The sequence below is a fragment of the Ambystoma mexicanum genome, chromosome 6p (assembly GCF_040938575.1).
Source record: "Ambystoma mexicanum isolate Mex_15411 chromosome 6p, UKY_AmexF1_1, whole genome shotgun sequence".
Taxonomy (NCBI): domain Eukaryota; kingdom Metazoa; phylum Chordata; class Amphibia; order Caudata; family Ambystomatidae; genus Ambystoma; species Ambystoma mexicanum.
Window position 1 is genome coordinate 665508903 of NC_090935.1, and position 26218 is coordinate 665535120.

Here is a 26218-nt window from a genome sequence, read left to right on the forward strand (position 1 = left end):
CTGACCGAGCTAGACTCTGGGCCAACCTGCAGACTTGGGGATGCCCACCGCATCTGTTGGATATTATAAATGACCTACATAAGGAAACATCTACTCGGGTCCGACTAAAAATTATCAGGGCCAACTCTCAAGATCCATTAAAACATCGAAGAGTCTAAAACAGGGTTGTAAATTTGGCACCAGCCCTGTTTAACTTTTACATTGCCGATATCAGGCTGTATTTGTTGAAAGCACGTGCATTCCCCGTAGACTTGGGCGGGTCCCAATCTAATGGATAGTTTATGCGGATGATTTGGTCCTTCTGCACCAAACTCTGGTGCGCCTCCAAAGGCAATTGTAAGTTAGAGGAGTTTTGCCTGGCCAATGACTTTAAGATAAACATAAAAATCCAACGTGCTGATGCTCAAACCCGGTCAAGAGAAAAAGTTAGTAATCCCCCTGATATTCCAACGGGTCTCAGAATATAGATACTTGGGGATCCTCGTTAATGACTCTCGGGTTGAAACCCAGTACTGTAATGAACTTGGAACAAAGACAGTAACAGTGGCTTCTCAGGGTCTCATCTTGCATAGAAAACATGGGAGGTTTTCTTAAAAACAGTTGGTGACGTTCTATAAACAAAAAGTGGTTCTGACCCTATCCTATGGAGTGGAAAGCACTCGGTTTTTGAAGAAAATAGACTGGAACAAATGGGAAGGTCTATTCTGGAAAAGAGTTCTAGGGGTGCCCAAGGGAACGCCAATTCTGATCCTACGTTAGGAGATGGGTCGTCTTTCTTTATCCGCAACAATTAAGTGGACATTTTTAAGTCTTTCAGTGAAAACAACATTAGGCCAGGCAAATTCTATCCTTCCAGCCTTCTCTCAATTATTAACAGACACTCAATCTGGTGCGCTGAGTGAATGGAGGGAGGGATGCTTGGACGATTAAAAGGAGGCGGGCACTAGCGTAGAAACCTTATTATTGAGAGTGGATCACGTAAAAAAAGATGTTATGGAAATTTGATTGGTGTATTACGATTACGGAGTACCATAGATATAAGGTTTTAAGAAAATTTGAAATTGAAGTGAGGGCGCTAAATTGCCTCCCAAAGTATTTGCTTCGACTCCCATGCTCCAAGAAACATCAAGGGTTTTTAAGACTGCGCCTGAACTTTTGGAATACTTGAGAAATGACGGCCTTAAAACTAAAGTTGGGGGGCGACTGCTAAAGCATGTTTTTTGTGGTGATGAAACCGAAACCCTGAGACACCTAATCCTTTCATGTATTGAATAAAAGGAATTGAGAAATCCAACTTTTGAAAAAGCATTTTAATTATTTTAGAGATATTTCAGAGGCCAAAAAAAGAAAAAAACCATAAAAAATAACATTGAAGAAGAAAAAAATATTGAAAGGTTGTATATCTACCATAACAATAATTTAAAAAATAAGAGATGCCTCATAGCAGCTCAGGTCTGATCTATGTGCGACTGGGGGGTAAGGGGGGGAAACCGGGAAGAAGTGGGTGGAACGGGAACAGAAGGCCATAGCCATACTTCTGGGAAATATGCTATTTCTCACTGCCAGGTTTCGGGATGACAGAGGCAAACTTTTGAATACTACCAAGGGTTCCTTAAGGAACTGGGACATGAGAAGTCGGATGTTGGGAAACTCGATGGGACTGTGCCCTCGGACCTTGGTAGTAGAGAATCGTGGAATTCTGCCTGGAATAGAGGGTCGCCCCTTCGCAATATGGGAGATCACTGGGAAACTCTGACTGGGCCACATGTATGCAGATTCGACCCCGCTGACCATTCAAGCCTTTAAGGCCAGATTTGCCGTTGACGGAGGGGAAAGGTTCCGGTATAGCCAAATTCGCCACTGGGTCACAAATAGGGACGTTAGGGGTAGGGAGACAAGGGAAGCTAAAGGGATGGAGTGAACATTGGCAGAGGGCCTCAGTTCAAATCGTACATCCACCTTTGATAGGCTGCTTGACCCAGCTGACAACTAAAGATACCTTATACGCTGGGGAGATTGCACTGGGAATTGATATCCAGCCGGAATCCTTGTCTCACATCTGGGAAAGAACCCACAAGGCCTCTCGATGCACAAGGATGAAGGAATGTGGGTATAAAATGTTGTTATGCAAGTGGTATATGTCTCCCAGTCGACTGCACAAAATCAATCCGGGCTCTAAGACAAGTGCTGGAGGGGGATGTGTGTAGAAAGGAACCCTGGGACATTTATGGTGGCCTTGCCCTCAATCCCCCAATTTTATTGGAATGAGATACTCTCGCACATAAGAGATCTTACAGGGATTGGTCTCCCATTGGACCCAAGAATAATGGTCTTACGGGACTCTGCTGATGACGCTGGATACTCAATGCGAGGCCTGCCAGCAAGGATGATAACCCAACTCCTCGTAGCAGCCAGACTAACACTAGCTACGTCATGGAAGCTAGCTGATGGCCGATAGTTGCACAGTGATGGGTCAGAGTGTGGACATTAGCAGCACTGGAAAGAAATAACAGTGATCCTCACCGACTCATACCAAACTTCCTATGTGGCCTGGCTTCCTATTAGTCAATTCTTGGGATCCAAGGAACATTCTATGTCAAGACTGGAGGCGAGCGTATGCTTACTCTTCTTGATTCCTACACTTCAGCAGATTTAAATCTTTATACTTTCTTTTTTTTTTAATGAAGAAAAACATATCCAGACTCCATTTCCCATGAGCCCCAGTGCCTCAGGCAGTCCTTATGGTTCTCCTTAGTTCCATGAGGCACTTCCTGACTAGGTCCCTTCCTCTTCTTTTTCTGCTCTTCACAGAAGTTAAGTGGGAACGTTGGCTCTCTTTCTAAAGAATTGTATTCATAGGGGGATTTATGTGCCATATCGAATTGTAGAGTGATTTGGATCAAGCGAAAGCCGCGCAAGCACAACCCCCAGCCACGACCTCTTGCAAACCCCTTTTCCCAACGTTGATTTGTTACGCTCAGCGTATACATGCTGGCTTTTTGCCTGTTTTCACCTCTACCCGAGGGGAGCGCGGACAGCGAAAGACACAAAACCGGATCGCAGCCTAGCCCGCAAGTAATTCACTCGTGCCCAGGGCTTTGGCTGCACTCTGGTATCAGTAGAATTATATTTACGCAATTGCAGTAGCCTGACAAGAGCCGGGTGCCCGCGCGCATGCACGAAGCACTCGGCCCCTTTCCTAGGGCCTTTCCTCTAACAAGCTGAGGATCCCTAACGGCTTTTTGCACAACGGGAAGGCATTAAGCCTCACGCTCGCAAGCAGATCGATAAGCAGCAAGCGAATCACACAAACAGCAACTCCCAGACTCTCAGGCTTTCAGAGCTTTTGTTGCCTGCATGTTTAAAGAGCAAGTGACACACAAAAAAAATAAATAATATATATATATATATATATATATATGTACATTGAAAGTCTACAGATTGCGGAGAAGCCCTGCTTCCCACAGAATCTTACCCCCACAAGCCACCCTACGCCCTCCAGGAGGACATGCCATTCAGCCTGCTACGTCCAGCCACACCATTACTATGGAATCAGAAGAGGGGAGTATTGGGAGTCAGGAGCATATATATTCTGAAGAAGAAGATTCAGATTTGACTCTCAGTTTCAAGAGTGTTAGGGGACTGCTTAACAGACGCAGTGGCTCAAGCGGTAGGCCCATTCCAGGGTAGATTAGATGCTCTGGAGTACCTCAGAGGACGGGCTGAAGGAATCAGGTTCTAAAGAGACTGCCAGCACATCCTCCGAAGAGCCCAGTAGCAGGGTTACAAATAAAGGGAGTGAACAGACATGCAAGGCCCCACCAACTGTCTAGGGTCATAGCAAGGAGGATGCTAGGAGACCTCCTGAGGCTGTCGACGCTTTTGAAAAGCTCAAAGATGCTTTCCTGCTAAAGGAGACTGTGCCAAGCCTCCTACCCCTTTCCCCAGGGGCGCAAAATACATGGGACGATGACTCCTCATTAGAATCTAGAGACTCAGACTCTAAGGCTTCCCAAAGATCCAGGGGTGCAAAGAGAAACATCTCGAGGAGCACAAGGAGGAATTGACTGATATGTTTCATCTTGAATCAATCATACACCCAAGATCAAATAGCTGGCGCCAGTCGCCCAGAGTTACGGCATACATGACACAAAGGCTACGCAAACCTATTGAAGAGGAAGTGAGGCTATGGATGCGATCAGAAGGCCCCAGGCCAGAACTGCCGGGCAAGGTAGCGGAGACCCCTGATCGCCAAGGCAGCCAGAGACCTACAAAGACCTACGAAAGGGTATGGACCGAGCCTGGAGAGAGTGCCAAGAGAAAGTCCTAAACTTAGCAGGACCCATAGCAAAAATCATAGACCTAGCAGAAAGGTCCATTGACACTGGGGTTCCAGAGGTCCTAGAAAATTGGGCTCAGAGAGCGGTTTGCCTTCTAGGGAACGCAAACTGTGCCTTGTCCTCCGAAAGGAGAAGGAGCCTCTTATTAAAAGTCAATTCAAAGCTAGGAGATCTAGCTTTTTACGAGGCGGGGGAGGACGCACAAGGTCTGCTCTTTGGTGAAACTTTTGTGAAAGAAATGGGGAGACAGCCCTCGAAAAAGCTCAAGCATTGATTAAAAAGATTTTCCCCAAAAGAGTTTTTGCCGGGACTGGTCGCAACAGAGGTCGTGTGCATCTGGTCGCTTCCATGCACAGAGAAAACCTCACAACTCCAGAGCGCAATACTGGGAGTCCAGTCAACAAGACTGCTTCTTCCCAGCCCACGGACATGGCTACAGGGGACACGGATACTACCGTCACCCCAACACCCCATCAGGTACGAGAAGTAATGACCTACCCCCCCTATAGGGGGCAGGAGGCTATTATTATTGAGAAACTGGCAAATGCTTTCAAGCAATGCATGGCTACTTCAGGCAGTGACAGGTTTCCGCCTAGAATTCGGGGCTCCACCTTATCAGCAGGGGAGACCAAAGAGCATTGCAATAGCATTCGAGAAAATTGACTTGTTGGACAGGGAACTGAGGATACTAGAGAGCAAAGGGGCAATAAAATGCAGCACAGCGAGTCAGGCCTTCATAAGAAACATGTTCCTGGTTCACTGGAAGGAAAAAGTGAGACCAGTAATAAATTTGAAGGAGTTAAATGGTTGGTTGATTTACAGACATTTAAAAATGGAAGGAGTACACCTCCTCAGAGATATCCTCCGCAAAGGAGATTGGCTAGTACAACTAGATCTGAAAGACGCCTACCTAATAGTTCCCATCGCCACAGAACACAAACACTACCTAGGTTTCTTATGGAAGGGACAGACATGGCAATTCAAATGACTTCCGTTCGGGCTAGAGTCAGCACTGTGGAATTTCACAAAGATTATGACAGCAGTAGCAGCGACTATAATATATATATATATATATATATATATATATATTTTTCTTTTTCTTATTACTTGTGTACAATCAACTTGTGATTTTTACAAGAACTAATATTCTTGACGCTAAAAGTTCTTATGAAAGGCAATCTACCATGTTTTGAAGTCCCTTTGAATTTATTCTGCCAAAGGCGATTGTCAGAAGTTTTGCTTTAGCGTTGGTCCATTTAGGATTCTCCCCAGACAGAACTCTGTTCCACCAGACGTCTTCGTCCAGAACCGACAGGGTCACCCCAAGAGGTGAGAGATACGCAATTCTTTCCTGATTCAGGGATTGACAGTGCATTAATAAATGCCTCAGGTTTTCAGGCTCTTCTGGTGTCGCACATAATCTGCATTCTTTAGACGCGGATTGCAGTCTGATACACATATATATGAGAAAGAGAGAGAGAAAGAGAGACAAAGAGACAGACAAAGAGATCTGAAAGATAGTCTATTTAGACGACATCTTAATGCTAGCAGATGACAAAGTACTCAAGCAGGCTCAAAGGGCGTCCAATCTCCTCCTTTCTCTAAGTTTTCTAATAAACCTAGAAAAGTCAGAGCTTTCCCCCAAACAACATCTAGAATTCCTGGGGTTCATACTAAATACCTCGAAAGGGACCATGGAGCTACCGGGTCACAAGATGAGAACAATAAAGAAAGAGCTCATAGCGACTCTGGCGAAGGACGGGATTATCACTCCGGTGCCTGGTCAGAATGGTCGGACTTCTAGCAGGGTCTATACAAGGTATATTCCCCGGACCCCTGCATTACACAGCCCTGCAGAGATTAAAGATCTGACGCCTGCAATGTGGCCTAGGGTATCACGAGTAAGTCCCTCTAGATCCAGAAGCATAGGCAGATCTAGAATGGTGGCTCCACAACATGGAAGCCTGGAACGGGCGCGCCATATTCAGAGACACACCAGAACTAGTTATAGAATCTGACGCCAGCAGAGTAGGCTGGGGAGCAAGGTGCAGACACCTTGAGACAGGAGGAAGATGGTCACCGAAAGAGCTGGACCTTCACATCAATTGCTTAGAATTGCTTGCAGGCTCATTCGCAGTGGAAACGTTCACCAAGGACAGGGTGGAGTGTTGCATCCAACTCAAAATGGACAACATTTCAGTGGTCCGATATATCAACCACTTAGGAGGGACGCGATCCTGCATGCTAGCAATACTAGCGAAGGCCTTCTGGCACTATTGCCTCGAGCACAAAATCTCTGTTACAGCGGAATATCGCCCAGTCATTCAGAACTGCTTAGGGGATTGGAACTCGTGCTATTGGCACCACTCCAGAACTGGAAGTTGCACAAGAAGTGTTCGCGCGAATAGTAGCCCTCTGGGGTCTCCTGAACACCTACCTATTTGCTTCCAGGTTGAACACAAATTACCAAGATTTTTCAGCTCGGGGTTAGACCCAGAAGCCCAAGGAGCAGACGTGTTTCTGCAGACATGGTCGGGAGAAATACACTACTCTTCCGCCCTTCGTAATGCTAGCCAAAGTACTAGCAAAGATCAGAAGTGGTAGTGGAACTGGAAGTCGCAAGCATGGTTTACAGTTCTGATGGAACATTCTACATATTTCCTGCAAGTACTACCTCCCTGAAAGGATCTCCTGCGAGATCCGCTAGGAAATTATCATTCTCTGACGAGGACCGACCAACTGCCGCTGATCGCGTGCAGAGTATCAGGAGCAGATCGAGCTTGCTGGGCATTTCGAGACCAGCAGCACAAGCAGACCTGGGACCCCTCTACGCTCAAGCGTTACGAGAACACTTGGAAGAGATAGATGGAGTTTATGGTGTGACCAGCACAACCTTTCCTCCCGTTTCTACCCCTTCAGTACAAGTACTCAACTTTCTAGCTTCCTTAGCCAAAGAAGGAAAAGCTTTCCGTACAATATGAGTGCACCGATCAGCCATCTCAGCAGGACACGATCCCCTAGATGGAGCACCAATAGAAGAGCACCCAGCAGTAGTAAACCTCATGCGGGGAGTAAAAGCTAGGCACAGCCTCTTCCCAAATATTCACAGCTATGGGACTTATCGACCGTTCTGCATCTACTTCTAGACTGGCGTCGCAATAGGGATCTATCCGACCAGCAGATATCAGGGAAACTGGTTATGCTACTCTGTTTAGTGTCGTGCAAAAGAGTGTCGACGTGAAAGCACTAGAGACGGACCGAAAGTCGGCCAGGACGGAATAACCATTGCCATAGCAAAAAGGACCAAGTGTAACACTACGACTATCTCATATCCCTACTTCCGAGAATGTCCCAAACTATGCGTAGCAGAGTGCATCAAAGAGCATGAGCTAAGGACGGTAGACAAGCCCCCAAAAATACCAAAACAATTTCCATGATTTTTTTCAGTAAAAAATAATTGTTGAACAAAACATCGAAATCCCCACTGTCAGTGAAATGACATAGAACCCATTTTTCCAGTAGTCAGTTCAACAAGAGTGCAAATAAAAGTTGTATGTTTTGCATTACCTATTGTCTTTCTCTCAGCAGCTCATATGGGTTTGCTTGGGTATACTTTCATGTAAGTGAAGAAGGTGACAAGAGTGTAAGGTCTTTGTTGCAGGGGTTAATCTTCACTACTCCGAGCCCTACTCTTCCTTGTCGCCCTCATCTCCCACCATAGCTTTGTCAAATTAGCGGCATGGTCTGTGGGCTTCAGTACCTACAGGCAGAGCGGGTCCCGGGGATGCATTATAAATCCCCGGGATTCATAATGGCCAATGCTGGATTTGACTTTTATGGACTTCATTGATTCACGGTGCGTCACTCTTCTAAACTCTCATGCTGGACTTCCTTTGCATTTTGTACTTTTATGGTGGACCTGAATCATGCTGTTCCCATCTTCATCTTGTATCCTGGCTTGCAACATTATGTGTTACTACTGACTTCTGCAATTGTATTCGCTCTCCCCTCTTGCGTCTCCACTCTTTTTGACTGCTTACTCTCTGTTCTCTCCCCCTCTTCCTATCTCCTCCCCTTACTTTCTTCTATGCACTTACTCCATCAGAATTGTCCCTGGACCTAGTATGATAGCAACCTTGTCTGTCTCCTCCGCTCTCCCCTTACTTGCCCCCCCCCCAGCACAAAACCATTATATTAAAAAAAGACAGTCACAAGGGGCACGGATGGGGTGGTGTTCAAATGTCGTCAGGCCTAGTACGGTAGTCGCCTGTCTGTTTCCATTTCCTTCCCACTCTCCTCCTCCCTTCCTTATCTATGTCTTAGCTCTTGCACTATCTGAAATGTCATCAGGCCGAGTACAATAGTTAATTTCACATCATTACTGTTCATGGCATGTAAGAATGTCATTGTATTTTCCCTAGTTCCCTCCTTTGCCTTGAAGCGCTTTGAAACACATTGTGTATAGGTGCTATATAAATAAACTATCATATCAAGACCAGGAATGCAGGGGAGGAGCCAGAAGCATCTCGATGAGCTGAAAAATAAGCGATCCAATCCATATATGCCCATCTGTGGAAGGATGCAGGCAGAGGCGGGTTTAACATTCCGACAAGGGCCAAATGCTCACAGGCCCTGTTCTGCCTCTCACCTCAAAGTCAGACAGCCTGGGCTGCACAGTGCCTCCCATTGAGATCTTTAACAGCTCGCCAAGCACAGCCTTTGCAACAGGAGCTAATTAGTGATGTTATACAATACATGGAACATCTGTCACTAATGTCACACTTGTGATGGTCATTAACTGCTCCCATCCTAAGCTCTGCCTACCTAGTTCCCTCTGTCAATCTTGACTACAGGGTCGTTCGCCTTAAGTCGCCCAATGGATGCAGTCATCCTTCATGCAAGACAAGGTGACAAGGAAGCATAGGACTCAGAGTAATGAAGAAGAGTACCCTCATAATAAGGCAAGTACAGGTTTGGGAGTGTTAGCTGGCAAGAACATGTACTGCTGTCAAGTGTGTCTCTGTCCAAAAATGACAATACCATAGTCCAAAAACTTATTTTAAATGTCAAGCGTGTTATCAATGTTATTTTCTATAAAACAAGCACACTATCTCTTAATCAGTTCATTGGGCTGAAATACTTCCATTCAAGCACATTAATGGTTAGCTCTGCTAATTACATGTACATTTCAATGACACACATTCCCGCCCCACCACCACAGACAAGTACTTTTAAAGGCCAGTCCTTTAAGCGCAGCACACTGTACCTTAGGATGGGCCACGGCAGGTTGCCGTCCTTCCCGATACCCATGCTTGGGCACACGGCCACAATGGCATTCAGTATCCTACCCATAATGTGCTCTGCTCCCTGCTCCGCAGCTCAGCAACTGAAGGCAAGGGTAAATGTGCGCCAAGAGAGCAGAGTTCGAGGGCAACCCGGGAACGGCGAGCAGAGGACGTCAGGGGACAGGCGTGCCCGGGGGAAACAATTCGGGGAGGGACACGGGAACCATGAGGTGTGGGGAAAGGCGGGCGTCGCTTGCTGTACGCGGGAAGCACTTTGGCGGGAGTTCACTTTAAGCTATGGAGTGAATGTGTGGACTGAGGTTAAGCGGCATAGCTGGATGAGGGGCGGGGCCTGTGCAGGGGGGCGGGCTCTTGGAGAGACCCCTGAACTAGATTTAGGGGCGTGCTATGCTGAGAGGGAGAGGCCTAGACACAGACATGCTCGGGTTGGCCTACTCTGCCTGCCACTGACAGCTCGGAAACAGCAGCGATAGCCCGTGGGAGGAGCTGGGGGCTCGGCCTACTTCGGCGCCCTCGCTCACGTTTGCTGCTTTCCTCTCACAGCTGGGAAACGGAAGGAGGTTACGTTGCAGAGTAATGCCGCGGAGAAAGCAGCAAGTCGACAGCGGATCGGATGCTGGACAAACCGTCATCAGCAAGTTCTTCAAGTTGTCTGGGGGTCCCTCTGCATCCCAGGTAGTCCGCCCGTGATGCTCGCCATGAAAAACTCAACCAGCCTTGGATTTCTCGTTGCATTCTGTTACCGGTAGCACTCTGCTCGAAGGGGGAGGCTTAACTGCAAGCAGTGGCTGACTGACAGGGCTTTACCTGCGTAGGACGTACATACATGCCAACCCTCGGAATTTAGGCGGGATCCTCTCGATTTTTTAAACTACAAATATTGCTATTTTTTCTTACTCCTGCCTAAAAATAATTAAATCTCCAATACAATCCTATGGGGACTTTTCTTGCTCCCGTTTTCTTGGGCAAAATCTCTCCCAGGTGCTCGAGAATTAAGGCATATATGGGCATAACTGTCCACATGCAAGCCCTGTTGGTAGCGACATGCGATCACCACGTGGACCGTTGCTGGTCTAGTGCATATGACAATCATACTCGCTCGCCATCAATCACGGTGCAGCCTCCGCATAGACAAAATGATAAAATAACGCTAAATATCACACCTCACGCACCCACTGTAACTCCATTTCTGCAGCACCTCTAGCTAACTCCAGTGCTATGAAGCTGTAACAGCTGTCACTGTTAGCAAGCTCTATCAAGCTGTTCTCGGTTTTCTTTATTTTTAGCTTGGTCCAGACATCACCTTTGCACGCTTTCTGATTCTTGGGGCAAGAGAGGAAACATAAATTCATTAAAAGATGGCGCACTTCTTTTTAGCATTGGGGTTAGATGTCTTCCCCTTTTTAGATTTGACTATTAGGTGGCCCTTAAATTGAAATTATTCTGTTGAAGTACAGATCGAAGAAAGGATGTGAGGAGGGACACACGTTCTATTTACTCAACCATTCACTATGGCCATGCCTATTCCCATCACATGCTCGCACCTCCCCTTCCAACACACATCCTCGCGAGATTTCTTTGAGCTAGCTTCATCATAACAGTACCATCAACGTTTTTGCTGCATGGGGCCTGTCATTGTTCTTGTCCACCCTGCTGTGTCTCAATTGATACCATAATTAATACCTTACACACGTACATTGATAACATGAATGAACATAGTCGATTTGTAGGATAAAACCAGGCTGCACAATAATACATTACATCAATACATATTGTGGAAAAGGACTGTCGCAATTGACAGGGCAACTAAGTTGCACATTAAAAGTCCCACCCACATCCAGATGGAGAGGAGAAGCAGCCTTTCCTTCTTGTCACGCAGCCCTGTTCAGCATACAAAGGAGTGCCTTATCAGTTTTATTGCGGGTGGGCTTCCACCCCCACACTTCACATTGCGTCTCAAGTGTAAAGTCAAGACTGGTTACGTGTGTAACCACCACACGAAGAGGGTTTCCGCCCACCGCCACTGTGGTTCCACCTTTTCCATTTATCTGCAATTTAGTTGCTCCAGGACCCCAAACATATGTAAAAACGGGTCCAAACCAGCATTGACTAGGTGCATTTCATCTGGAGATAACCCAAAAATGAAAGCGGCTGAGGGATGTTCCATCGCTGTGTAACATGAATGCTTCCTTGGTGCACAGCCTCAAGATGGCATACATTTGCACCATGTGTACCGGGCAACAACTGGCGTCATTTAGGTGGGCTATGTCGATGCAGACCCCTTTGCCGACTCAGATTCGATTGAACTACCATCACCAGGTATGGGACATGTTGGGTGATCTGACTGAGGAGGTACAAATCTCTATAGCTGTCTATTATTTACTGGTAGTCTTCATTCAGTCCATATCGTCCTCGGTCCGGTCCGCTACAAGTGAAATGAGACCGCCCCAAGACACACGTTTTAATAGCAAGCAGCTAATTATTACAATTTGAAATTATTTAAAAGCATAACTCCTCCCCTTCCTCGGGGTGGAGCTATAATAATGTGGTCTTTGGATACCTCTTCCTGTCACGAGCAACCATTTCAAAATTCCACACCAGACAAGGAGGGAAGTAAGTGGACTGGAATGAGAAAGATATAGACTCGGAGTAATGAAGATTACCAGTAAGTAATCTGTGCTTTACCTCCTTATCCAATCTTTCTCCCCCAGTCCAATACAGGTGAGGATGTATCCAGCTCCATATTGAACCAGAGTACCGTTGACCAAAAACTGCAAATTTAGTTTACCGTAGAACAATATAAGAATTTTTCACAATAAAGTTTGTTGTAACACTCCAATACATACCCCTGCCTTCCTTATAGAGGTAAGTGGAACCAATAGCCAGTAATGACAAAGAGCCAAAATGGGCAAATAACCCATGTGCCTATTAGCGGGTGTAATTGTCAAATGAAAACAAGAGCACACCAACAGTAAACTGTCAGACGTGCAAGGCCAAGCGATACTGAAATATGCAAAGCGAAAGACATGTGAAACTGGGGCAACAAACCTCTCCACAATTTAAGTCGTAATGTTTGACATGACGGTCCAAACAATAAGCCTCAAGCCAAATACTAAAGACAGCAGGAAGGTGCCCCGTTTTGAGAACTAAAAGTGTCAGAAAACGAACAACCTTGAGATATAAACTAGGACCATGTTTAAGCAGAACCCTCACTTAACTCGAATAAGTGAAGGCAGGAAAAAAATGGGCAAAACACAACTCTGAAGGCTTCTCGCACTGCTAGGTCAATCAAATGTGACCTCTTTAAAAAAAAAAAAAAAAAAAGCAGGAGAGGAGCCACGAAGAGAACCACCAGTAGATGCTCAAACAAGTTTAACTTGAACTGCCCCCTCATCTCAGCCCCTCTCCGTCCAGCAGGAAACTCCAAGGGACAAACCCCACAAGTTGGAGCAGTAAGGAGACCCCCGATCCAAAGGAGGAATTTAAGGATCATGTTCCATCAGGACAACTTCATCATCCTCCTGCAACAACCGTTTTTGTTCTAAGTAACAGACAAAGTAGATGATGTGGAAAGAAGAGTATTCTAAGTTAGGGATGTAACGGTATACCGTTAGAGATACAGTGAACAGCTTAATTGAACTATAATAACCGTCAAATTGTTTATACTGGTATACCGTTTTAGGGCCTGCAACTATTAAGTGAGCTTTTCAATCTGATTTGGAAAGGCTGCAGTAAGCAAGTGCTGCGCAGTCTGGATCTTGCACTGTGGGATGTGGGGTCTGCCAAGGGGGCCTTGTTTGGCAGACAAGAGCATAGGGAAAGTGAGGCTGCATTAGTAAATGCATGCTTTGATGCTGTGATCGCTCTTTCTCTGTTATCAGTAGAGTCCGGTTAAAGATCAGCCGATTTGTAGTTTTGGCACCAATTTGAAAGATGGGGAACTACACATCCCAGAATTGAAAGGGGGGAATTAACTGGATGCCCTTCTGATGCATGTCCACAAAAAACATTAGCTCTGAGACTATGAACACTGGGCCTATCAGTGCTTTGTGTTAGCGTATAAACTGCCCCCCCAACCCGCTGCCCTCCCTCTAGGTTTGTACACTGGCACTAGAGTTGCAGGTTCGATGATCTTTCACCTGCCTTCTGCATATGGCACTGGACTCAAGCAGGCAGGACAGAATACACATTCAATTAGAAGTATCCAGAGAAATGGGGTGAGATATTTCTCGGGTCTATTCTCGATTTGTAACACCATCCATGAAAGCATTCCTCTGTCTCCACTCACATGACAAGGGTCCTAATGCGCTCAGACCTGGGGAAAATGGTAATGATGGGGCTGTGGTGAGGTGGTGGTCTAGGCCATATTTGTGCCGATATGTATTTTAACATTCTCATTTTCAAAAAGTTTTTGTGCACTATCTTTAAGAAGGTTAATGATAATGTATTGAAAGAAATCAACAGTGCCCACTGAACGCTGTCCTGTTAGGATTGCATGGTCAGTGGTGACTCCAACATCAGACCTTTATAATACACCAGGCAGATGGTAAATAAGCTATAGTGATTTGATCAATATGCAACCTTTCGGTGAGTGTGTGTTGGCTACGATATTTTGACAAAAGAAACACAATGACATGGGCTTTCAGACCTCACATGAGTGACTTTTCTCCCTTTAATGGGATAGTGTTATCAAAACAAACTTTTATGACTGATTGCAGTGAGGGGCCATGATGCCCATGCCATGTGATTCCAAAATAATGCAGGTCGAGGCTGATTTTTAAAGCGATGACCTTTGACTGAGCAGCAAGCTCATTGCTCAAAATGTGCATTTTAACACTTCCACTAGTCGCTCTTTCATTCAAGGGGATCGAGTGAGCGCAATGAAAGACCACGTCTGCAGCCGCCTTAGATTCCTGGAGGATCAGCTAAAAATGTGCAGAGACAAGTTTTAAAATGCTGACAATTTAGGACCTTTAAGAAAATGTTTCACCTGCTACACGGCGATAACCGTGATATACCATCATTTGGCAAGAAGGTTATCATACCGCCATAAAACCAATACCGTGACAACCCTATTCTAAGTACACTAGGTACAACAGTCCTACCCTTGATGAAAGTGATATCCAACCAATTTTAATGACCTATCTCCTAGATCAAACAGGTGAGGTGTCCAACCCCCACGAAGCAGGCAAAGATGGCCACTTGAGACGAGAAGGACCGAAGTACGAACCAGCCTAGCCCAATTTATAAAATAGTGGGCGAACCAGGGAACTTCAGCAATAACCACACTACTCCCCAATCTCATGTTGCACAATGCTCGGCAGGAGGAACGTAATTCCTGCAACTGTTCCACAATAACTAGCGCCTAGATGCCCAAGGCTTTGCACGCTTGTGTAAATGTTCAAATAAATTAGCTTCTAATTAAGTGAAAGAAAGGGGCCGTCAATATTGGAAATAACTACATATATTAAAACCCTGTCCGCACAACACCTACAAAAGTGCAAATCTAAGTGGTGCCCGCCCCTTTGTCAATGAGTCAAAACTCATGGTACTTCAACATGAGCGTAAAAAACAGTTAGCTACTTAAGGAGTGGAAACACTAAAGTAATTAGGAATGCTGCCCTCTACCCACATTTGCCATATTTATTAACTATGACCGCAAATCTTCCTGTAAGCAGCACTACAGAGCAGGCGCCCCTATATCTGTATACTAGTATATTTCCTGAACTGCACATCCACTCCTTTGAGCCCTATCATACAACCATACAGTCCAGCACTCGAAAACAATGAAGAGGGATATTTTGCACCTGGAAAATGGAGGTCTGCCTCAGTGCCCCTGCCTCGCAACTGACAGAAAGCAAATCCAGGGACGTCATTTAGGGGTTGCCAGGGGTCGCACCTGTGACCCTCTGAGGTCTCCCTTGCTACCCATGTGGTCTCTTTTGCTACCCCCCACTCCCCCCCAAAATGGATACAAGTATATTTTTTTTTCTTTTTAAAAAAAAAATTAAATTGAGTCTCCTGGGCTGTGGCCAGCAGCATGTGGCTCTGTGTTTCTAGAGTGGCTGGTTTTGGGAAAGCTATAGCCGTTAACATAGCACAGTGGGTTGAGCGCTGGCTGCTGCAATGTGTGTGTGATCTACAGGTTGCAGGTTCGACTCCCGGGAAAGATATACTCAGCCTTTCATCCTACTGAGGTTTATAAATGAGTACCAACATAGGTAATATATATTTGTTCTATATGAAGCGCTTCAGCATAAGTGCTATGTAATAACACATCATTATTGTTTAGCCTTGGACTTGCATTCACACTAATTTGGTAATATGGGCCTATAGGCGCTGATATTTATACATATAGTGATCCATTCTTTTATAAATGTATATCACTTAACAGTGATATCATAACCATATTTTTCGCAGTGTACTTAGAAACAATGCTGTGATGCCACTTCCTGTTTTGTCAAGGGGTAAACGGTTGTGTTCCATCACTTCCTGTAATGTCACTTTGGGGTTGTGTCAAATGACATCACTTCATGGCATTTTGGTGAAATGACATCCCGAGTGAGAGAAAGAAAATGTTGCAAATATCTACACTTTTGGCTGAAAATCGGGGTCTCCCACAAAATCGGGAGTGTTGGTCTACAGATATGCATGCAACATTCATAACATCAAAGGCATAACGACCCCCATCACCGGACAGAGCCGAAGACCTACTGGGACAGCAGACAGGCCCTACTTAATTCAAAGATCTTGCGGACAACCACCAGAAAAGAAAGCATGTGTGCACCTAGAGAAACCATGTGTTACAGGATGTTTGCCATGGGCGTGACCACCACGGTAATTCTCCTTCTCAGGGCCTTTCCACGCCCATTCAGGGTGATAACGTCACATCTAGTGGATGTCGCTAGAAGAGAGGTGTACATCAATGGAAAAACTTTGAAGGTGTTCCTAAAGATGGCCATAACTACCAAAAGTTAGTGCTGGTAATGCAGCGCTCTTAATTAGAAAACCGTATTCTATCAGTGTAAATTAAGCAGTACCAATATTAGAAACCAATGGTCCATCAGCCACTCGAAGAAAACTGGGCACACCAAAACAGGAAGAGACTGAGGCAAGTCTCAGTACTTATTATACCCGTGAAGGCACCAAGAAGTGCCACTATAAGTGAGAACGGCTACCAACCCAGACCATGATTGCAATGCGGTTGACCCACTCCCTAGCACCATAGTACCGTGGCACTTGCTGACTGCCCAGTATCACAGCACTCGATTTATCGATCCTGGATGATTAATGACCTGGTCCTGCATAACAAAAGTATTTCTCTGAAAACATCCAGAGAACAGCAGCATCATACTCCATCTGGAGCCATCCCACTGGCCAATTATTCTGGCCCAAATAATGCTAACAGAACTGACTGTCCTGGGGGCTGGGGAGCAGAAGTCAATAAAAATGACCTTTTCAATGTCGCTATAAGCAAATTCCCATAGCAATTTCGGAGCAGTCTCTTTTAAATGGTACCCATACTGCAGGCACTAACTCAGACCAATATTGGCCAGCATGTGTCCCTCAATTGCACCATCAGGCACTCAAGCATTTTGGAATGCCATCTGCAAGTTTGGTGGAAGGGGCAAGCGTTATGCAACCCTTCTGCAAAGACACTAACGAGCATTACCATTCAATGGAAAGGTATCCAACTGAGAACTCCATTAAGACTGGAGCCTGCAAGGCCCAAGCCCTCATTAGTTCAGAGGAGGGAGCTCTGCTAACCACCCATACATGCGTTATCCCGCTAATCTAATTTAAAGGGTATCCGCGAAACAAGGATTCTTGTTTGAGGGAAGGAAATATATATATATATAGCCCGCAGTAGCAGCCATGTAGTTGGGGTTAAGTTGCTAAACTCCTAGGAAGAGCACTTTTTCGGCGGCTTATAACTTCGCTCCCCCTGGATGAGTCCTCACCAAACTTTGCAAAAAAAGTATATGGCCGGCTCTGAATTTTTTTTCACCAAGTTGGGTGAGATTTTCTTTTTTCCATAGACTGAATGGGGAAAAACTTTGCGCACAGCTAAAACCTGAACGGCTGGACAGATTTTCACCAAATTTGTGGCAGGAGCGGGCGCTTGGGCCAGAAAGCGTGCCTTTATGTGATTGGCGGAAATCGGACCAGTAATTTTGTTGCAAAACACTGAAATGTGGGTCCGCTCCACGGACCGAAGTCTCATTGGCCTGCGGTACGCCGTGCTGTCGGCGAACAGTCGACGCGGCTGGTCGTTGGCTGGAGGGAAGCATGTTGTGCATGAAAGGTTTTGGGGGAAACGCCGCCATGGTGCATCGGAGGACAGTGCTGCGGTGTCTGTGGCAAGGATCTATGTTACTGTGTGCATGACTGGGCCTTTTGTACGTAGCAGTTTGCACACTAAAATGAGTAATATCTGGCTCTGCACTGCTGTCGTATTTCCCCATTCGCAGCGCGGTCAAACCTTTCATTGCACTGCAGTGTGCGATGACGAGATGTGTGAAAAGTGTTCCCTGCTAGTGGTATGTTCTATCAGAGGACAATGCAGCGGCAAAAGCATCTGAAAAAAATAGTGTACGGCATCTGGTGGTGGGAAGAAGGGATAGAAAGGGTGCGGGAGTCGGAAGAGCTTCACGTGATATATATCATTGTACAAGAAGACGGTGGTGTGATAGCTCTATCCGTGCATACTCTGCCAGTGTGTGGACACCTCAACAGGCAACTATCTTGTGTGGTCATTGTAGGCAGCCTTAGTTATGTCATTAGAGCTACACCGACAATGTATTTTTTTCATGAGTGGTGGTAGGCACATTTGCAGAAGGGGAGTGCATTGCACGACGCATGAGGATGTCAACATAGCGTGTAGTATGGTATGTTGTGTAAGGTAAGTCCGAGTGGCTGCAGCCCTAGCACAGAAAATTATGTCCACTGGTTGAAAAGGTATGTCCACTGGTTGAAAGTAGCTGCCACATTGTTGCATATTGTGTGTGATTTGGCTGCAGTGCACAAAATGTTGGTTGCATGTGTCTGGTGACTTGGTACAAGAACCAACAGTTGTCGGTGTGTGGGTGGAGATGGTGTAGAGACCAGATGTGCAGTATGTCCACTGGGTGTATTAATGGAATACTGTACATATGGAAGCAGTCCCGATGAAAATGTTTCTTGTATGTGCTTGCGTAGTGTCCATTGCACAGATCAGTAAGTGTTGCTATGCAGTATGCAACGTTGGTTCTATACACGTACTAGAGTTGTGGGAGCAGGCTACATGTTGCACAGATTGCCTTGTTTGGTTGACATGCTTATAATGCTTTCTGATTGGAAGTGGGTGGCGATATGTTTCTGCATCACTGTAAGTGGAACACGTGTCCTTGCGCCCCTGCTTTATGGTGTGGCGGTTGGGTCTAAGTGCTGATGCGTATGTTGCCTTTGTGATTTCTGGCACATTAGTATCTGGTGGCCTGCATGGCTCTGTGTTGTGGTGAGTGTGGCGTAGGCCTGGACTGTTGGGTGCCCTGGCCTTGATCACAGCCTCCACAATATAATGCAGCAATGCAGTTTTTACTGTGCATGCGTTTTCAGTTGGTGAGTAGCACACAATGGTTGTGGAGGACAGTGTGCACTTGGTGGAACAGCAGAAGTGAGCTGCTATGCGTACATTATCATATGGTGTACATCATTGCCCCTGTTGCACAATGGGGAGCTACGTGTCAACATCTGCGTTTGCTATGGGTAGGCCCTTATAAGACCCTTGCTTGAGGAAGTGTTACCACCTTGCGCCACAAAAGGAAGTCCTCAGCATCGGAAGGTTGCAATATGCACAATGTACACAGCCACTCATATACTGGTATGCACAAGCAACACCATGTAATTAAGCGATGTATGTACAGATGTGGCCTGGGTGAAAGGTGGCAGGCGCATTTGCAGATGGGGCGTGCATCACACATGACATGAGAAGTAAAACATACGTTGCACTAGGGTGTGCAGTGTGTGGTGAGGTGCAGCGGTCAGTGATTGTAGAGGAATGGCAGAAGCGGAGAACAATGGAGAACACATGAAACTTGCAATGTACACTGCAGTACAGTGTGTTGCGTGTGCTAAGCCTGTCCTAAGTCCCTTCCATGACTGGGTGCCCACCTTGCACTGGTTCTATAAGCCTTGGCCATGATGGAGTGACGACTCCTCCATTGTGTCCTGTGGCAGAAGAGGTGAAGTAGTGGCTGCTTAGAAGTGGCTAGGGCTGACCTGCATGTACCTGGCTACTTCTTCACCTGCAAAAGTTTGTTATGTTGAGCTGGGTGTGGCCAGGTGCTACACTGTTGGATGTATGGCAGAAAGCCTGTAGGCGTAGGCCAGTTCCTGAAGAGACTAGGCCTGCTCATTAGGACGCCACCATAATGCAGACATGCCCTTTTTTTTTTCCAACATTGTTATATTGGCATAACAAGCATAGCAAACATTTGATTTATTACATGCTTTTCACTCTTGCTATGGCACTTTAGATCAGAAAACTGCAATTAGCATAGAGAAATCTTAACAGAACTTAAGTTTTCTTCAGGAATCAAATCCTTAGTAACTGGAGGGCGGGGGGTAAAAGGAAAGGGAACGGGAGCAGTACATAGGGTAGGGACAGAGAAGACAGCTACAGTCACATTAAGCTTATAATAGACTGGGAGCATGTCTCTGTATGGGCTTAGAATGGGCTCATCCGGCAGAGCCCCCTGCGAGTTTGTGTCTTTAGATTTGAACAATTCAGTTGTAAGCCGGAGACTTTCTGTGCATCGATTGTTTGTTGAGTCCCTTTCTTTTCAATCCTGGGTTTCCATCCACCGCAGAGCCGGGGGCCGTCTTGTCACACCCGGGAACCGCTGCGCATAGTCTAGGAAGGAAGCCCAGGTGCGTTCAAATTTGGACCTGTTGCCGAACCTGATGGCGGTGAATTTCTCGGCTGCTACGATTTCCCAACATTTGGACCACCACATTTGCATTGACGGACCCTCTGGATTTTTCCATAATCTAGCGAGGGAGATCTTGGCTGCTGTTAGAAGGTGAGAGCAGAGGTCCGCCATGCAGCCTGTTAAGGGGAATTGGCCGCCTCCTGTCTCGCCCAGCAGCGCGACACCCGGATCCCAGGGGATGGTGAGTCCAGTGATTTCTTTGATTTGTTCCAGGATATTCTTCCAGAATTGGGTGGCTTTTGGGCAAGTCCAAAAAAGGTGGAGCAGAGTTCCTCAGTCTGGGCAGCCCCTCCAACACTGAACCGGGATGGCTGGATTATACTTGTTTAGAATTTCGGGAGTGCGGTACCACCTAAAGCAGACTTTGTATGCCCCTTCTTTGTTTATTACACATTTTGAGCTTTTTTGCACTCGAGACCAGATGTGATACCATTCCTCCGTTTCGATCGTTCTTCCGCTGTCTTCTTCCCACTTTAGCATATATGGCTCTTTATGGGTGGGGTCTGTTCTGTCCAATAGTTTGTATAGCGTGGAGATGTCCCCCCCCCCCAGGGGGCTAGATGTGAGAGTGTTTTCTAACACTGTCAGCTCTCTGCTGCCCTGTTTCCTGACCCGCTCGTTTGACAGCCAATGCCTCAGTTGCGTGTAGCGGAACCTTTCGGTTTCCGGTATCTGAAATTTGATTTTGCACTCCTTGAAATTTAGTGGGCGGCCATTCTCGAAGAAGTTTGCCATGGTTTCCAGGCCCCCGGCTCTCCATATCCCAAAATGGTGTGGTGCGACTCCCGGAGAGAAGTCCGGGTTGTCCCAGATTGGACTGAGTGGTCTAGTGCTTCTGCATTTCCACAGGCGGGCAGCTTTTCTCCAGCTAGCCACTGTGTTCCTCGTTGAGGGTAGCGGACCTTATTCTTGGGCCCCTTTAGAGTCCCTGCAATGGGGCAGCGTCTCGATCGGGGTCTTGCGCCAATCTTCTTCTATTTGCAACCATCGGGGGCGGTTGATGGGAAGTTTCCAAGCAAAGGCTGGGCCTAGTTGAGCTGCGAGGCAATACCTAGCTACATCTGGGACCCCTAGGCCACCCATTGCGGCACTCCGGAGCATGATTCGTTTCGGGATACGTGACTTCTTTCCTTCCCAGATCAGGTTCAATATGTCTCTTTGCAGCTTCTGTAAGGCTTTTTCCCGGATCGCCACTGGCAAGGCGTGTGCGAAGTATAGTAGACGTGGGGCTAGATTCATTTTTATCGCCGTGATCCGGCCGAATCATGAGATTTCTTGTTTTCTCCAACGACCAATGTCTTTGTTCAGCTCTCTAAAGAGTGCCAGGAAGTTTGTTTTGTACAGCTTCTCCGTTTTGTTGGGTAGATAAACTCCCAGGTAGCTGATGCTCCTTTTTGCCCATGGGATCTGGAGCTCGGCCTCCAATGCCGTCTTGAGTTTTCTTGGGACGTTGATGCCCATTGCCACCTTTTTGGAGAAATTTATTGTGAACCCTGAAGCTGCACGGAATGCTTCAAGGGTTTGCCAGAGGGCTCCCATGGATTCAGACGTGTGGGTGAGTGTCAGCAGCACATCGTCCGCATATAATGCTATTTTGTAGGCTTCCCTTTTGATTGTAAGCCCATGTATCGCTGGGTTCAGGCGGACTCTGTTCGCGAATGGCTCCATCGATAAGGCGAAGATGAGTGCGGACAGGGGGCATCCCTGTCTCGTACCTCTAGTTATGTTGATTTTGCTGGATTTAGTCTCGTGGAGGGACTTTGATAGATGGCTAGGACCCATTTTACAAAGTTCGGACCAAAGCCAAAATGCCTTAAGGTTTCCTTTATGTAGCCCCAGTCGAGCATGTCCAACGCCTTGTGCGCATCCAGGGAGAGTACGGTCAGCTTCGAAGACATGCCCTTTTAAGTATGCAGGTGTCCGATGGTGGTGACGTTGAAAAAATGCTTCTGCAGGACCTTGTAGACGTGGCTGAACAGCACAAGTGAGCTGATATGCGTCCCGTACCGTGTGGTACCCATTAAGCCACAACATTGGACATTAGGGAGCCACATGGCGCTATTTGTGGTTAACTTGAGTTGCCCTTTGCACCACCCATCATGTTACGTTTCTGGATTGTGGTATGTGGGGAAATGCTCTTTCATGCACCCATTATGTTGTGCTGGGTGTAGGTAAGGCCTACAGTATTTGGTACATGGCCATGGGCCGTAGGCCGTTTGTCATGCACCCAAGTGCCTATCCCTTGACGACAGCCAGCATACCATACTGCAGCCATGTAGATTTGCATCATGTAGATTTGCCTTTACGCTTCCACGTGCCACATCCAGCCATTTTCTGGATGGGAGCCATGGCAAGGAATATGTGGAGCGAAGGCCATTGTTTATAAGGTTGGTTGGTCCGGTGTGTAATCAAACAGTGTACCATAAGGTTTCTTTGCACAAAAGTGCAGAAGGCTATGGTGGAAGTGAGCAATGTAAGGAACAGGCAGCCTGGGTGTATGCATCAACTGTATGTATTTTTTTAGAGTTAGTAACATGCAAGGTGTGCTGCGTGTGCCCAATATTTTGTGAAAAGTGGGGTAGTGCAGGAAACAAAAAACAACTTTGCAGTGTATATGGTAAGTGGCAGGCATCCTACATTTGTGCAAGCATTGTGTGTATGATGTGCAATTGTATGCTATGGCACTCTTAATGCACATACACACACGTCTAGCAAAGCACGAGGCACTGGAAAGCAAACAGAGGGGAGACTTGAGACAATGGACGTACTAGGCAAGGTGTGACTTAGATTGCCCAAGTGCATGGGTGGAGGGAGGGAAAGGTACAGTACATGGGAAGAAGAACAAATGACAATAAGTAAAAATACGGCCCAATTGTGCCAAGTGTACTGATAAATGCACACACGAGGTAGTGGATGCACTATTAGCCATACAGGAAACGGTCCACAACTGCAGGGTGTGCTAGAAAGCCAGTGTAGGGGTTTGCCTGGCAGGGGAAGGTGACATGGGTCCAACATCAGAGTCGTCAGGTAAGTAGTGCAGATTAAGTGTACAACATGCAGTTATCCAGGGAGATGAGCAGAAACAGACGCAAAGCGAAAGACTTTGAGGTGCTTCCGGAACCGGCGATGGTTCCCCTCAATTGTCAAGGAAGTGGGGAGCATGTTGCGGAGGTAGACCCCAGGTGAAAAAGTACATCTACTGTTAGGCAAAGGTTGTATGCAATACCCTCTGGGAACACTACAAACAACTATGACTACAGGTATAGGCAGCCCACCCTTTGGTATAAGCTTGTACTACACATTTGTGGTAGGGTGTGGGTGTTGAGCAGCCAGGCTTATCTGAAGAGGGGGAAATGTGAGCTGTAGTGGAGTTACACAAAGATTAACAGTTACAGGTATTCAAATAAACTCTTACACTCAGTTATAAAGCCTTATTCAGAAGGGAGCAATATAATAGTAACACACAGATATACTTCAATACTGTACAATTTGAGTTTCTGGATCAGACAAGGCCGTTTTGGGATGGCCCGCAGACACGACCTACACCCACAGGTGACTTCAGTAACAAGGAAGGCTGGGGACATTAATCCCTTTCTGTTGGCATTCAGAATACAAAAGTAAGTAAAAGGCAAAGGTTATTTAGAACACAAGAATTTACAAATATTCATAAGCAGGGCAAATACTTTCAGATAGCACAGAGTCATTCAATTCAATAGGCTAAGCCAAAGTCAATAGGCAAAAGTCTTTGTATGGGATGCAGCACTTCAGGTAAGTAAATGGAAAAGTCTTTGCACAAGTTCTTAGGAGTCTTTGATAAAAAGAACCACCAAATGTAGGGCCACAAGCTGATTAGACGTGTGAGTTGTAGAAGTTACAAGCACTTCCACAGTAAGAGGTAAGTTCTCTTAGGTTCGTTTTACAGGACCTTAGTAAAGAAGAAAAAGATGCAGCTGAAGACTTCTGTTTCTGTACAGCTCTGCAGATCTCACTGTTCCTGGGCCTCAGTCGTGGGGACAAGAGGGAGGACGTCGGCGGGACTCCTGCACTGTATTGGCACCGTCAAAGCTGGCAACCGGCAAACTTTACTTTCATTGGCTGTTTTTCGCGTTTCAGCTCCTTGTGGTACAGCCAATAGCAATAAGCGCGGTTCCTGGCGGTCAAGGTGTACTTTCCTCACATCTGAGATCCCGCACTCAACTGAGGGGTGGGGGAAGGGGGCAGGCTTGGTCAGTCCTGCTTCATGGGAGTCCGGAGGATCTTCCAAAAGCTTTAGGCCAGCTTACAAGCAACGCACACAATCTGGTGTCCCTCTCCCTGGCTCTACGGTTTCCTGCAGCAAATCTGAGGAAATTCAACCAGCTCTGAGATGGGTGTCCAGGTGGCTTACTTGGGAGTTGATTGGTCCAACCAAATCAAAGGCAGAAGTCGTCCTTGCAGGGCTTCTCTGTCAATGCAAACTAGTCATTTCGGAACTGCAGCAGAGCTTCACCGGGCAAACCAACGGTCCAGGACTTGCAGCATCCGTCCTCTTCAAGCTCTTCTTTGGTTCCTTCATCCAGTGGTCGACTCTGCCTTCCAAGCCAAGAGATTCGCCTTTTATTCCGTTCTCTCCCTTCATTCCAGCCTAGCTGCCACTCACCCAGCAGGGTGGCTGTCCTTGCCGGACAGTCAGCCAGCCACTCATCACAGAGTGCATTTGGGTCTCCTAGGAGACAAAGCACAGGGAGTTTCGGGCACCTCCCTGACTTACTGCCTACCCCACACACTGTGGAGCCAGAGGCGGGTTTCACTCCTGAAGCCCGCCAAAGGCGAATGAACAAAGACCAAACCTGGTTTGGCGCTCGGAGAAAAACTTTAGAAGGACCTTTCCACAAAGACCTGGTGAAAAAAGAAGACGGGCACCATTTTAACAACAATGGCTAGATGCCCTTTTGAAAAATATAGCTCCCGGCGTTAACGTTACCGGGTCCACGAACTGTCGCTCAAAACGAAACCACTGCCAACAGCCAGTTAATTGAGGAAAGGGTAACATGTTACAAGAGCATTTAGACACAGGGGATACTAAGTAACCCCTCGAGCACTCTATTGTAAGATAGGGTGTGCTGGGTCTAGCAAGTACAATGCTAAGTAGAGTCAATTTCACTCTACCGCGGGGAAACATGAGTTGATTCCAGAGCCAGAGAAGGTATTTAAACCTTGGGAAATCTAAAAGACTTCCCTGTGTGTCTGCACTAAAGGTGCTGTGTGACACAATTGAAAAAGATGATGCCTATGGAGTTGGTTAGACTCCATAACCAAAAAGAAACAAACACAGAAAATACATTGAATTGAAAAGTTCAAAGTCCAAAGGTTTAGCAAAAGAGCTGGAGGGCTCTAAGGTGGGAGGAATTGGCACATTTCTGAGAATTCTCCCTAACATCTACCGACAACTGCTTTTTTGCAGAAGTGCGTAACCCTGAGGGAGTTGGAAACACATGAGGGAAGAGCTTGCGCACACAGATATATAGGGAGTTACATTTGAAGGTATTGTGGTCCCAAGGCCCAGAAGGCCTTCTGCATAGTGCAGAGTCTTCTCCCTTCATTTCTCACAGCCACTGGG

At 46.5% G+C, this 26218-nt stretch overlaps 2 protein-coding genes across 4 annotated transcripts in view; one reads left to right on the forward strand and one right to left on the reverse strand.

Moving 5' to 3' along the window:
* The window catches only part of DHFR (dihydrofolate reductase), a 293866-nt gene extending 283733 nt beyond the window's left edge, over positions 1-10133 (reverse strand). The window contains exon 1 of the mRNA XM_069627553.1: positions 9607-10133. Coding sequence (XP_069483654.1) covers positions 9607-9692 — 86 coding nt within the window. The 5' untranslated portion in view covers positions 9693-10133. The remainder of the gene's footprint in view (positions 1-9606) is intronic.
* The window catches only part of MSH3 (mutS homolog 3), a 2767116-nt gene continuing 2751020 nt past the window's right edge, over positions 10123-26218 (forward strand). For 2 of the 3 annotated variants that reach the window (XM_069627549.1, XM_069627550.1), the window contains exon 1: positions 10125-10321. In XM_069627549.1, coding sequence (XP_069483650.1) covers positions 10223-10321 — 99 coding nt within the window. In that variant the 5' untranslated portion in view covers positions 10125-10222. Of the gene's footprint in view, positions 10322-26218 lie in introns of all 3 variants that reach the window. The other variant, XM_069627552.1, reaches the window with a different exon arrangement.